The sequence below is a fragment of the Benincasa hispida genome, chromosome 5 (assembly GCF_009727055.1).
Source record: "Benincasa hispida cultivar B227 chromosome 5, ASM972705v1, whole genome shotgun sequence".
NCBI classification, from domain to species: Eukaryota; Viridiplantae; Streptophyta; class Magnoliopsida; order Cucurbitales; family Cucurbitaceae; genus Benincasa; species Benincasa hispida.
In genome coordinates, this window is record NC_052353.1 from 351,999 (window position 1) to 366,193 (window position 14,195).

Sequence of the window (14,195 nt, forward strand, 5' to 3'; positions counted from 1 at the left end):
TTATAATATATTATACAATACATATTTTAACTTAACAAAATTAATTGAATTTATAACATGAAATACTATATTCGTTAATATTTTTATCTTTTTAAATATAATTCTACATTTTAAGATTTCATATTCATTGAACTCAGTGGCAAGAAAGCTCTATGGAAAATGTATAACTTTTGATTTTAAATAAGGCTAGCTGAAGGCCCGTTTGGGATCTCATCTTAGGGACAACGACCCTTCAATTATTTCCACAATGGTATGATATTATCCACTTTGGGTATAAAACCATGACCATTTTCTTATATAACCAATGTGGGATTTTGGTAGGATTCCTAACAATCCTCCCCTCGAACAAAGGATCAGAGCACATAGTCTCCCCTTAAATAGTCCTTTATATGTCTAACTCTTATCTAGGCTTACTTATCTTCATTGGAGCACCCCGCCTATCCTACTTTTGAGGCTCCACTACATCTCTGTTCGACATTTGAGGATTCTATCGCATTTTTAAGTTAGGGGCATGGTTCTGATACCAATTGTGGGATCAGTATGACATCCCTAGGGGGAGAATAGGGTTTATTGAAACTAATTAAATTCTTTTCCAAAGTGGGCCCAATTAAACAAATTAACAAACTTTTTGCTAACAAGTAATTTAAACAATAATTTTGGACGTATACATTCACTTCAAAAAGATCAATAAATTGACATAGACAAATTCAAGAATAGATTGAAGTAATTAATCTTATACAATGAAATATATTAACAAATTAATTGTGAAATTAAACCAGAGAGGAATAGAGAAATTGACACTTGTTATTTTATAGTGATTTGCCACAACCCATCTTACATCCACTTTCCAAGCTTCTTTGGGGATATCATTACGAACTTGACTCTTTCCATGGCTTAGAAAAAATCCGATCCTTTTCACAGTTGAGGATCAAACCATTAAAATGAATTTTTTTTTGGATCAAGAGCAATTCTTATAATGATATGGAGATGAAACTGAAGGAAATCAAATCCGAGATTTTCATCAGCAGCGGAAATAAGATCATTCCAAATTACAATCATGAATGAACATTACATATTACAGTCATACAAAAAACATGTGGTTATACAATCAATGCAGAAATTATAGCATGAACAACTACAAATGAACAAGGAGAAAACTCTACGAACATTTGTAGACTCGTCTCCACGCACCTTACTCACGAACGCTTGAACACTGCAACCTCGAATGCTCGAACACCATGACCGCAATGCAGCACGAACACCGCGTACTCGTCCTTTGCGATCGCCTCGGCCACGAACTCCTCAGCAGCATGAACGGCCTCTACAGAACCTCGACGGTGTCGAGTTGAGTATGACACCACCAAAAAGGTTATCTTGGTATTCTCGGTGTGAAAATCCAGAGGGTGGCTCTGTTTGGACTTGGTATGAGATAGACGAAGGAGGAAAAAACAATCGTGTACACGATCGGGAAAGTGGGAGAAGACAAAGACCTATTGTATAGGTCGATGCCCAATCGTCTAGCAAAAGCTATGCGATCGTCTAGCAAAATATATGCGACCGTTTAGCTCAATATCTATCGCCTACAAACACTACACGATCGTTTACTTTGGGCAAGCTGTCTCTTAGTAAATACTGCACGATCGTTTAGCTCGCCCAAGCTGTCATTTAGTAAATCTGTATTTACTTGACAACCATCGTGAGTTTTCTTTTGCGAAAGAAAATCTCAAAACAATTTTTTTTTGACAAAAACCTACTAAAATTAGGAAAACCATTTTCTTTTTTAACTCACGGTTACCATGAAAATCCAATAACCACCCACTAAATTGGTTATTAAAGAAAAAAAATTAATTGTCCAATAATTAATATTATTATAAATATAAATGATAACCAACTTATCATACTATATTTATAACCTATAGTTTTAATATTTCATCTCATGAAACATATAAACCATAGTTCTTTTTTTCTATCATGGTACTTAATGTAAATCTCATTTTACATCATCCTCCACTAGATGTATCTATAATCATACATTATATCATATATATCAAAAACCTCTTGTCAAGTTGAACATTTCAAATTAACACCAAGAAACTGATCTAACGAAATTCATTGAGCTACCAGGGGACCTTATGAACCTATAGCTCGAAACCCAATGGACATGAATAATTGACATAAATCTTTTAGTCACGGATCCACATCCGTAAACTGCCATACAACTCACTAAAGACGACAACTGAACCTTCCTTACTACGATATATTATGTATCTATTAACCAACCAGTCGTGCGACAACCCTTCACAGAATCGCTCATAATGTACAGCTCGGCCCAAAATCGTTATGCTCATGTAGTTCATCGTTCTCCTTAAGTACTATGTCCTCTAATGACACATAGTCATAGTCCTAATATGACTGAGCTTCCTCTTTTAAAGAGAATTGTTGGCGATATGTTCACCCTGGAAATCAACGCTTAAAGGGAGATTATCCCATGCCTTCGGAAAAGGAGTGAATTCTCTATCTTGTATTGAGTTCCTAGCTTCAGATCAGAAAAGCCCCAAAGAGGTAGGCATGTTGAGTTGGCAATCTGGCCACTCGTCACCATACTAATCAAAGACTCCTCAAGGCAAAGATTTCTCAAAAACTCAGGATGAGGGTCTGTGTCACCTATGTCGTTTAGGGTGAGATGGCAAGTCTCCTATATTCAACGGCGTTATATACAGAATCTAGTCATCTGTTGTCTAGGTCTTATACAAAATCTTTGTTATAGGAGCACCCCCCACTTCGCACGTCTCCAACATGGAATGGTCAAGATTACCATCTTGTAGTAGTTTACAACAGTGCAACCTTCTACAAGCGACCGTATCCGTAGTGTCACGAAAAGGATCAGGTATCCCACCTTAATCCTTATACTATAGACCTATTTAAGTTATCATTTAAGGCATGATTCACTTGTATATCACATATACATGCTTAAGTTCACATAAGATAACCAAAGAGCTTTGTTTATTGGATATGAGTAAATGCCAAAATTAAATAACACTTATTTTGTTCATTAAACAATGTGTATCTTTACAAAACAACGAGACTCCGGGAGAATTAGGACACCAATCCCAACAGAAACAAGGTGGAAGAACTCTCTCAAAGAGTGGATGAACAAATCTAAGCTCAAAGACTTTGTAAGAACAATTCTTACAAGTATGGCTATGAAAATACAAAAATTAAAGCTAAATAATTCCAAAAAAATGAAATAAGCTCTCAAAAGGTTGTAAAATTTTTATAATTTTTTATAGAAAATTTTCAATTTTTTTAAGGCTTTAAATAGGGCTAGAAAGGTTGAACTAGCCGTTGACTGCCACATATCAGTATCTGATTGGTTACATTAAAAAAATAATATTAAAATTTGACCGTTTGACCAAAAATATATAAAATATATTTTCGCCACGTTTCGGCCTCTCTTTGGTTAGTATAAAATAATATTAAAAATTCAAAGTTTTGACCGTTGGACTTTTTTATTATTAATAAATTTGTTTATTTTTTTTATTAATAAAAACCACCATGTGTCTCCATCCTATTCGGCCACCTGTTGCCACAACATCGTCCACATTATATGCCACGTTAACATATGTGACGGTTGGAAGTGCCACGTCAACGCATTAACCATCCATGTGTCATGTGCCACGTCATCAATTTGACCGTGTTGACTTTGTCACGTCATCAATGTATCAAGATTTTCTTTTTGTTATAACTTCTTCATTAGAGCTCCGATTGTTGGGAATGCAATAAAAATCTCACATTGGTTAAATAAGGGATATTCATGGGTTTATAAAGGATGACACCTATCTATAATGATATGAGGTTAGGGTGAAACAAAAAATAAATCCATGAGTTTTTATGCTCAAAGTGGACAATGTCATACCATTGTGGAGATAGTTGGAGGGTCATTATTCTTAACAAGTGATATCAGAGTGAGGTAGCTCTTGTTTTTTTAATCAAAACTTTTATTAAAATTTATTTCATTTGATACCTATTGGTTGAGCTATTTACTCCAACAATTGTTATTAAAGAGTTTGCTCTTTTGATAAAATTATTTTGGTACTTGAATTAACTTATTAATATTTTAAAAAATTATTCGAAAATCTTAATTGCTAGAGTTATGGAAACTTTAGAAAATCATTCTGTTGATAAACCTCTATTCTTTCATGGTAATAGAAATTATGATGTTTGGAGAAATAGAATGAAAACATTTATGCTTGCCATGGATTTCAATGTTTTGTATGTTTGTGAGCATGATATGGCTAAATTGGAATTGAATGATGAGTTACTCACTTTTAATGCTAAAGTTATAAATATCAATATTTTGCATTAAATAGACAAATATGTGAAAGAAAATTTTATATTTTGAATATGCATATGAATATTTGGAACTTTCTTGATAATTTGTATAATTTAGAAATTTTTCCTTGTAGTACTAATGATTTATTTGATGTCAAAGAAGAGTTATAATTATCAAAATAAAAAAAAGTTTCATGAAGAGAAAAAGGAAAATTTTGATCAATCTTCTTTGTGTTTGGTGGCTCATTTGGATATCGATTTGGGAGATAATAGTGATGATAATGAGGTAATTCATAAATCCATTTCTTATGATGAGTTATATGATACTTTGAAGATATGCAACACAATTTAGAAAAACTTAGCTCTAAATATGTGAAATTATCAAAGAAGTATAAGACATTGTCTCTTGAGAATAATTATTTGATAAATGAAAATGCTTGCTTGAAAAATGGAGCTAATGATATGTTGTTGCATAATAATATTGATGTTTCTTATAGTGAGAAAAATATCTTGAATGATAGAACTATATTTCTTAAAAATGAGAATGACAAACTCAAATTTTTGTCATGCGAATTGAAAATTGAAGTGAATAATTTGAGAGATATAAAAATGAGAAAATTGAATCTTTCTCTTTAGAATTAAAAGATAATGTTAGTTTTGAGTTGGAAACTATCAATGCTTCAATAGAAAAAGATAAATCTTCTCTTATTGGTAAAATTAATTTCCTTGAATTTGATGGTCATGAAAAAAAACGATCATTTTCATATACTTAAAGAAAAAGAATTATGTGCTACTAAAGAACTTGAAATTGCAAAAGAGTAAATTAAGAAATTGACAATTGGTACACAAAAACTAGATCAAATTATTGACATGGGCAAACTTTTTAGTGATAAAAGGGAAGTGGGTTATGTGAATAGAAATTGTTCATGTAGTTCTAAGACTACTTTTATTAAAGGTACTCCTTGTATGTCTGAAGATGCTTTATCCAAAATTTTATTGAAGTTAAATTTGTGCCAAAACATGAAAAAGTTAGACATACCCATGGAAATTCAAAATTTGTGCATAAACACATTCATACTATATCAAAATATGTTCATAAAATGGATTTTGTGAATGAACATGAAAAGGCTAAAAATGTATTTGAAATATCAGAGTTTATGCTTTAAATGTTCCCATGCTAAAACTCATTGCATGAATGATGCTAAATTTGTGTCTAATCATAAAAAGGTTAGAGATCATGATAAACTGAAATTTGTACCTACATGTCATTTTTGTAGAGTTAAAAGTCATATTAGACCAAATTGTTTTAAATTGAAAAATGCTCTTAACAAAAATTTATTGAATAGAAATAAGATGCAAAATCAATTTGTGAAAAAGAAAATTTTGCCTAATGCTACTTGTTACTCTTGTGGCAAAATTGGTCATAAATATCATACTTGTTATTTGCCAAAAATTGAAAATTAATAATGTTGGAACTAATTTTAAATGAGTTCCAAAATCTTGGCTCATTAATAATGAAATACCCAAGAAATGGGTACAAAATCTTTTGGTTGAGCTTCATTTGTACTCGTGATTCAAGAAACAATTGTTGCTTGAGCTTCAAATTAGGAATTAATTCAAATTGGAGCAACTTTTATGGATGGTTCGAATCAAGAAATAAAATGGTTTATTTGATAACTCTTATTTTTTGAAATTTTGAGATAAGTACTCTTTTGGTATCTTTATGAGAATTATATCTCTTGAACAAGGTTTTGAATGGTTAAATTTGAGATCTTGTGAAATACTTTGATTATTGATTTTAACGCCATGAGAAATGATTGTATCTATCTATTTGATATTTGTCTTTATGGCTTATTATTTGGCTTTTTGGTCAATTAGTTGCTTGCTTTAGCCATTTTTTTTTTTTAAAGTTTCAAGCAAAGGTTAATGAGTCTTACAAAAGATTGTTATTGTTTTGATGATTAAGATATGTTGTTTATGCTCTTAGATGAAATTGATTCAAATTTTATTTTTTTAACATGAGTTATACATATTTTACGGTTTACATTGTAAATGAAAATTATTATGGAGTATGTTGTTTGTCTTATGTTGAAAAGAATGTGCTTTTGTTTGTAATGTTGCTTGGCCGCCGCCTTCTTCAACGCGGGCATCCTCGCAGGGGTGGGCTTCCGCTCGTCATTTTCTCCAGCATTCGCGATTGGTTTCGAAGGTGTGACTGGTTTCTTGGGTTCTTCTCCGGTGTAGGATGTTCGTTTCAAAGGTGTTGGTTTCGAAGGTGTGACTGGTTTTTCGTTCGTTTGGTTTCGAAAGTGTGACGGTGTTCGTTCGGTTCATTTGTGACTGGTTTCGGGTCGTTCGTTTGTTGACAGACGGTGTCGAGTTGGCAGACGAAGGGTTATCTGGGTTTTGGGCAGACGACTTTTAGTCGGTGACGGTGAGGGTATGTTTGTCTGTGGTGGTTGTTGGATGAGTTTTGGCTGTCGATTTTAAATCTTATGTTTGGGCATCGATAGTTTGGAGGTTTTAGTGGGTGACACGATGGTGCGAAAGCGGTCGCCTTTAAGACTTAAGGAGAAGAATGGAGGTCGAGTTGCTCGTCAACCTTTTCATCTGCTTAGACAAGAGATCGATTTGGGATTGGGTGCTTGTTCTTCGGAGGTAAAAGATTTTGGGTTGTCTGACGGTTGTTCTGAGGAAGGTGAAGGGTCTAGTATGAAGAGTGTTGGGTTGAAGAAGCCTCTGTCGTCTAATTTAGAACCAGAAGAAATTCGGATTGTGAGGGATAAATCGAGTGGGCTGGGTATTAGGTCAGTTGTTGGGCAGGAAGATTTGGGCTCGTGTGGAGTGGGGGCTCAGGAAGTGAAGGGTGTGTTTGGGAGTCTAGAGGGTGTTGGGGGCCCAGATGAAAATCGGGTTGTGAGGGGGGTTGGTTTGGGCCTTGAGGGAGCTGGGGTGAGTGGGTCTATTGAGAATGGACTGAGGCTGGGTGAAAGGAGTGGACTGGTATAGAGGGAGCTAGGGAAAGGGTCAAAAGATGTGAGGGCGTCGGTGGGTGGGTCACGTGGTGCTAGGCTGGATTTGGAAGGCTCGGGAAGGCAGAAGTCAGACAGTGAGGAGGTTTCTCGGGTTGGGTTTTGTGGAAGTGAGGGTCGTTCGGAGGACACACAGGGTTTTCATGTGCGGGAGGAGGAGGGGTGTGGTTCTGGTGGTTCGAGTTCCAGCGTGAAAGGGGGAATTCGTGGGCCACCCTTTTTGGGTCTAAGTTGAGGGGTAATTTATAGTTCATTTCCCCATTGGTTGAAAATGTTAAAATTATTGTTGAACCTTATGAGGAGATTATTGATGAGGGTGTTTGTTTGTGGGAGAAATCTTTGATTGGTCAGTTTGTGGACGTCAAACTCCCATATACTGTTATTTGCTGACTTATTCAGAGAATTTGGGGATGTGTAGAGATGCCAACTATTACCTTGTTGGAGAATGGTTTGATTATCTTTAAATTTAAGAAGGTAGAGTCACGAGATTGGGTGCTAGAGAATGGTCCGTGGCACTTGGGTGGTAAGCCCATCTTATTACGACAGTGGTCCCCAGGTATTGTTCTTGAAACCTTTGTTTTTTATTATGTTCCTATCTGGATTAAACTTGAGCGTGTTCCCCTGGAGTTGTGGACGGATAGGGGTTTAGCCTGTCTCTTATACACATCTAGATGTGTATAAGAGACAGGTGTTAGCTAGTGTCGTGGGTAAACCTGTCTCTTTTGATGTTGCAACAAGAGAGCGGCGACGGTTATCATATGCAAAGGTTTATGTTCAGATAGATGGTGAGTTGTTAATGCCCCCTTCAGTCACTATTAGAATGCGGGGCCAGGGGTTTATTATTCTAGTAGTATATTAGTGGAAACCTCGTAGGTGTTTTTGTTGTGGTTCCTTTAGGTATGTTGGGGCTGTGTGTGAGAAACAAGGTATGGATAAGGGTCAGGAGTTTTCGGTGGGAATGTTAGGCATGTTGGGCCTGATGGATTTTCGGTGGATTTTTATAGAGCTGCTTGGAGTGTGGCCGGGATGATTTTTGTGACGCTGTGCTCAATTTTTTTTAGACCTGTTACCTACCTGGTGGAGTTAATTCTACTGCTATTACTCTTATTCCAAATAGGCGGGAGCTGAACGTATGAAGGAGTTTCGTCCTATTTCTTGTTGCAATGTTATGTATAAGTGTATCTCGAGGATCTTAGCTGAGAGATTGCGGTTGTGGTTGCCTGCTTTCATCAGTGGCAACCAGTTTGTGTTTGTTCTGGGTAGGTCAATTTTCGACAACATTTTATTGTGTCAGGAGCTTGTGGAGGGCTATAAGGAAGGCAGAGGGAAGTCGCGTTGTGTGTTGAAGGTAGACCTTCAGAAGGCGTACGATTCGGTAAATTGGGATTTTCTATTTGGTATGCTGTTGACTATAAGTACGCCCCTTCAGATTGTTAGTTGGGTGAGGGCTTGTGTTACTTCGCCTAAGTTCTCTGTGATGATTAATAGTTCCCTTGAAGGGTTTTTTCCTGGTAGGAAGGGGTTGAGGCAGGGGGATCTGTTGTCTCCTTTTTTGTTTGTGATGGTGATGGAGGTATTGTCTAGGTTATTGAATAAACCTCCTGTGTGGTTTAGGTTCTATGATCAGTGTGAGCATGTGGGCCTGACTCATTTGGTGTTTGCAAACGATTTGATGATTTTATGTGCAGCGGAGAGACATTCTTTGGAGTTTGTGAGGTAGGTTCTGGCAGATTTTGCAAGACTGTCTGGGTTAGTTACAAATGTTGGGAAGAGTTCCATATTTGTTGAAGGTGTAGAGTTTGGGGAGACGGAGAAATTAGCTGCGTTTATGGGTTTCTCTCTTGGTTCGCTGCCTGTTAGGTATCTGGTTTTACCTTTATTGGTAGGTCGGTTGAGGGCTGTGGATTGTGCGCCTTTGATTCAGAGGATTATAACTCGTATTAGAAGCTAGGCAGTGCAGTCTTTCTCCTTTGCTGGGAGGTTGCAGCTTGTTAGGTCTGTTTTACAGTCCTTTCAGGTTTTTTGGTGTAGCATCTTCCTATTGCCTACGTGTGTAACCCACGAGGTTGATCGTTTGTTACATAGTTATTTATGGAAGGGTAGTGCGATGAGTCGGGGTGGTGCACAGGTGGCATGGAATGAGGTGTACTTGCCGTATAGAAAAGGAGGGTTGGATGTGAAGCATGTGTGCCTCTTGGAACCAGGCTGCTACTATGAAGCTGCTCTGGCTTCTCTTAATTAAATCAAGATCATTATGGGTGGCATGGGTGGTCTTTGTGGGTTGTTCAGAGTGAGATTGGGAGGTCTTGGTGCTTAAGGGCTATCTTGCTTAGTAAAGATAGATTCAAGCATCTGGTTCGTTTGATGGTCGACGATGGTCGGTCTTGTTTTGTTTGGTGGGATCTTTGGTTGCTTGGGGTGCGATTTTGGATTCATACGGGTCTATGGTGGTTTATGATTTAGGGAGTAGTTTGGAGGTGCGGTTATCGGAGTTCATGGATGGTGAGGGAGGTTGGAGGTGGCCCACAATGTCTTGGGAGATGCTTGAGATCCAGGGTCTTTTTCAGGTAGTAGGGCCTAGGGTGAGGGGGGAGGATTATTGGGTTTGGGTGCCGGATGCAAGTGGTCAGTTTTCTATTGCTAGTACATGGGAGAATTTGCGTCCTTGTCGTCCTAGGATGGCTTGGGCTAATATTTTGTGGGCAGGGGGTGGTATTCCACGTCACTCCTTCTGTGTGTGATTAGCTGTGAGGGACAAGTTGGGTACGCGGGATTGGTTGAGGAGTTGGGGAGTGTTGTCAGAAAGGGGGTGTCTTCTGTGTGAGGGAGATGTGGAGTCGCGGGATCATTTATTTTTTGAGTGTGGGTTTGGGAGAGAGGTGTGTTGGATCAACACCATCACGTAGCTGAAGGGAACATGATCCATAAGCATTCTAATTCATTAATTTTGGTTGAAAAGAAACATGTTAAAAATAGAGTATAATAGGTTTCAAGAACATACCTTGGCCAAACTAACAAAATCTCTATTTTCAGCTGCAAAATCCTTTGAATCCTTGTGTAGACCACCACAAGATCTTCCCTACTATCCTCTCGGTGCTTTAGATTGAGTTTTGGGACTCAAAATAAGCTGAAATTAAAAGGAACATGAAGAAAGCTCACTGAACCAACCTATTGAAGAACACCTTCTTCATCCAAATTTTTCAGCAAAAATTCATTCGATTCATCATTCTTTCTTCACTCCAATCTCTTCAATATATTGCAGACTATCATGCAAAGAGATGTGTTGCATGGGATGCAGCTCATGCTTGGACTAAACCAAAGAAGAGATGGTGAGTTCCTTGTGAGCTAGTTGAAGATGAAAAACCCATTTTCAATTTCCAAAAACTATTTTGATTTTAAAATCATATTTTATTTCTAAAATCAAAATTTATTAATTTTAAAAATTAATTTTCTAATAAAATTAATAAATAATTATTCAAACAAATTAAATCATTCTAATTAATTTAATATCTAATATTAAATTAATTTTTACACAAATTCATCTTCATATATTTAAATCATATTTAAAGATATTTTCTCCAATTCCGTTTGATTCTAATTTGAATGTTTCAAATTAACTTATCACGCTACTTTAAAGCTAATCCATTTACGAGCTAGTAGGGGGTCCTCATGGACCTACAGATCATGGGTTCCAACGATTCGAGATTAATCGGCTAAACTCATTAGACCGATCTAAACTAATAGGTCACTCCACTAAAACCCATAGTTGAACTCCCCTCACTGTAGATATATTATGTTCACTCGATATAACCATGATTAGTAAGTTAACCCTTCACAGGTTGTTCGTAATAATAGCTGTGTCAAATCTCTGTTTTACCCCCGTATTTACCTCTTATTCCTTAAGTTCCCATTGATCCCCTAATGAACAATTGTTTTGTGATCCAATCACAAAATCGAGTCCCTTTCATATCAAATGAGAAGGCGGGATCTCTTGTTCAAGCCATAGAATCAGCACTTAAGGGAACAACCTCTCTACTATCCCTAAAGCGGGTAGGAGTGAATTCCCTCTTGCACCCTATGTCCCCAGCTATCTATCCAGTCTTACCCCTGAAATGGTAGTCATATTGAGCCGGCGTTATTGAGCCAACCCTCACCTATGCAAATATAAGGGCAATCCCAAATAAATACATAGTTAGCTCAGAATTAAGGTCAAGTTACCTAGGTCATTGCTTTGAAATAGTCAGTCTTAAACAGTAAACAACGTTATAAAGTAAGAGTGACTCATTTCGTGGTCCGATCTTGTACAAACTCTTTTACACAAGAACACCCCCACTCCTCATGTCCAACATGAACGAATTAGGATCACTTCGTTTATAGAACTTTACAACTCCTTGTAACAACTATAGAGCAGACCGTATCTATAGTGTTACCAGAATAAGATACCCAACCTTATCCATGTACTATAGATAATTTTGACTATTTACTCGAACCTGATCCACCTTTATGTCTCTACATAAAGTTCAAGTATTCATCCAATAGTCAAGGGACTTTTAGGTTTATTGGATTTCTATTCAAGTAATAGATCTATTCAATAACACCTTTATTGAATTTTCAGAATAAGCTCCATTGTTTACATACCACGAGTTTTAGGACATAAAACCCAACAAGGTGTGATATGGGATGTTGCGTCAGTTAGGTTCGTCGTATCGGGTGGCGGGTTGGGATGTAGAGCTGAGTTGGTTGTGTCGAGTGGGGTTGGGTAAGGGGGTGCGTAGTAAATTGTTCCGTGTTTTATGATGTGCTTCCATATACTACATTTGGCAGAAGCGTAATCGACGGCTGCATGGAGGTCGATCGAGGTCGATGTTAGCTCTGGTTCACCTTATGATCTCTATGGTTCGTGCTCGTGCTGCTTCCTGGCAGGTTGACCTTCTTGGTCTTATCTAATGTGTTTACAAATATTTTTTCTTTTTTCTTTTTACATTGTTTTTTGTTTTGCAGCTGTCCCTAGTTTATGGGGTTTTGGGTTCTTTTCTCTGACTTTCTCCCTCGTGGTCTGCGTCTTTATTTTTATGTGTTGGTTTTGTTCTAGTCTTGTCTTGTGGGCTTTGTTTTGGCTTGTTTGCCTTGTCTTTACTTGTGCTTTGTTGCTTTAATGTCTTGATCCCAGATTATGGGATCCCCCTTGTTGTTGTATAATAATATCACCTATTCTAAAAATAAATCCTTTCTATAGGGAGAATATTTATGGAATTTATATATATCGTTGTTCAATTCCTTGAAATTTTTGCTCAAAATTGGAGCAATTCTTCTTGTGTATGCTATCTTGCCTATATTTGCTTTAATTTTATATTTATGGGCATAATAGCTGATAATGTTGATTTCATAATTTGGTATCTCAATTGCTCAAAACTTCTCTTTGGAATTTATTGATTTCTTTTAGAAGGAGAATGCATATTTTTAGGGAAGGTTTTCTCATAATTCATATGTGAATTTTATATACTAGATGATATTGATTCTCATATTCCCTTATTATTATACTATACCCCTCTTATGTATATTGTTTATCCTTTTAGGTGAGTAATTGCCTTTGAAGAAAAATTTTATTTGAAAATTGGAGAAATTTGTGAAATTAGTCTTTAAATAAACTTAGCTTAAGCTTAGTCGATTCTTTTACATAATGCCTCTTGAATTTACAATGTGGTTTATTATGTTTTTTTTTTTTCTTAAAAGACATGTTGATTGGAGAAGAAATGCAAAATTAGAACTTTAATGTCTTTATGTTATTTTTCGTAATTATCTTTTTTGATTGATTCCAAAAGGAGGAGAGGTAATTAAAAAAAAAAAAAAAGCATATTGGTATTGAATATCTTTGTTGCTTTTGAATTAAGAATTGTTGTTATTGAAATATATATTGTTTTCATGTTAATTGAAATTGTGTATGTGTGTTGATTGTGATTCAAATTCATATTTTATATCACACAACACTTTCGATCAAATTTTTCTCAAGTAGTTTGCCATCATAAAAAAGGTAGAAATTGTTGGCTTTTTTACTATTAATCTCAAATTAATTAATATTTTAATGATAACAAACTTGTTTGTATGCACTAACGAACTCGAAATAAAGATTCAAATACAATTCGAATCACGCCTTGCCAAAACACAAAGATATCTAATTTGAAAAGCACATTAACATATTTATAGAAAATGTAAATGAAAGAAAGAAACATGGTGTAAAATAATAGAAGTTCTTTTTAAAAAAAGTACAAATTAACATTGATTTTCATGTTTTGGCTTGCATAATTTGCAAAATATTAAAGTCTCTTTGTTTGATAATTTGTTATATAAAAATCTTGAGATAATCATCCATTCGAGTGTAATTCACTTCTGGAAAAAGCTTTGAAGCTTCTTCTTCTCCTTCTCCTATTTCAAAATTTGTCAAACAACCTTCAAAGAATATGTGATAAAAATGTCCCACTCCAGCCTGCTGTGCTATGTCCATATCTGTATCATCAAATTATATATATTAAAATATCGTTTTGATCTTTATATTTTAAGTCTGTTCAAGTTTAATTCCTATACTTTCAATAATAATCTTAAATTTAGTGGACAAAGTTAAATTTTTATCAAAATTCATTAAATAACAATAGCAATAATTTTCATGAAAAGAAATACTATATGTGAAAATTTTATATAAAAATGTTAAACGATGGCAAAAAAATTTTTAACAAATCAATAATAAGTAAGCTGGCCATGGACTAAATTTAAAGTTTATTGAAAGTATATAGATTAAAATTAAATAAGTTTTAAAATATAGAGATTAATATATAA

General features: G+C 35.6%; 1 protein-coding gene across 1 annotated transcript in view; it reads right to left on the minus strand.

Annotated features, from left to right (window-relative positions):
* Nucleotides 1-13,447: 13,447 nt before the first annotated feature.
* LOC120077628 (isoflavone reductase homolog) overlaps nt 13,448-14,195 on the minus strand; it is a 5,011-nt gene continuing 4,263 nt past the window's right edge. The window contains exon 4 of the mRNA XM_039031577.1: nt 13,448-13,868. Coding sequence (XP_038887505.1) covers nt 13,705-13,868 — 164 coding nt within the window. The 3' untranslated portion in view covers nt 13,448-13,704. The remainder of the gene's footprint in view (nt 13,869-14,195) is intronic.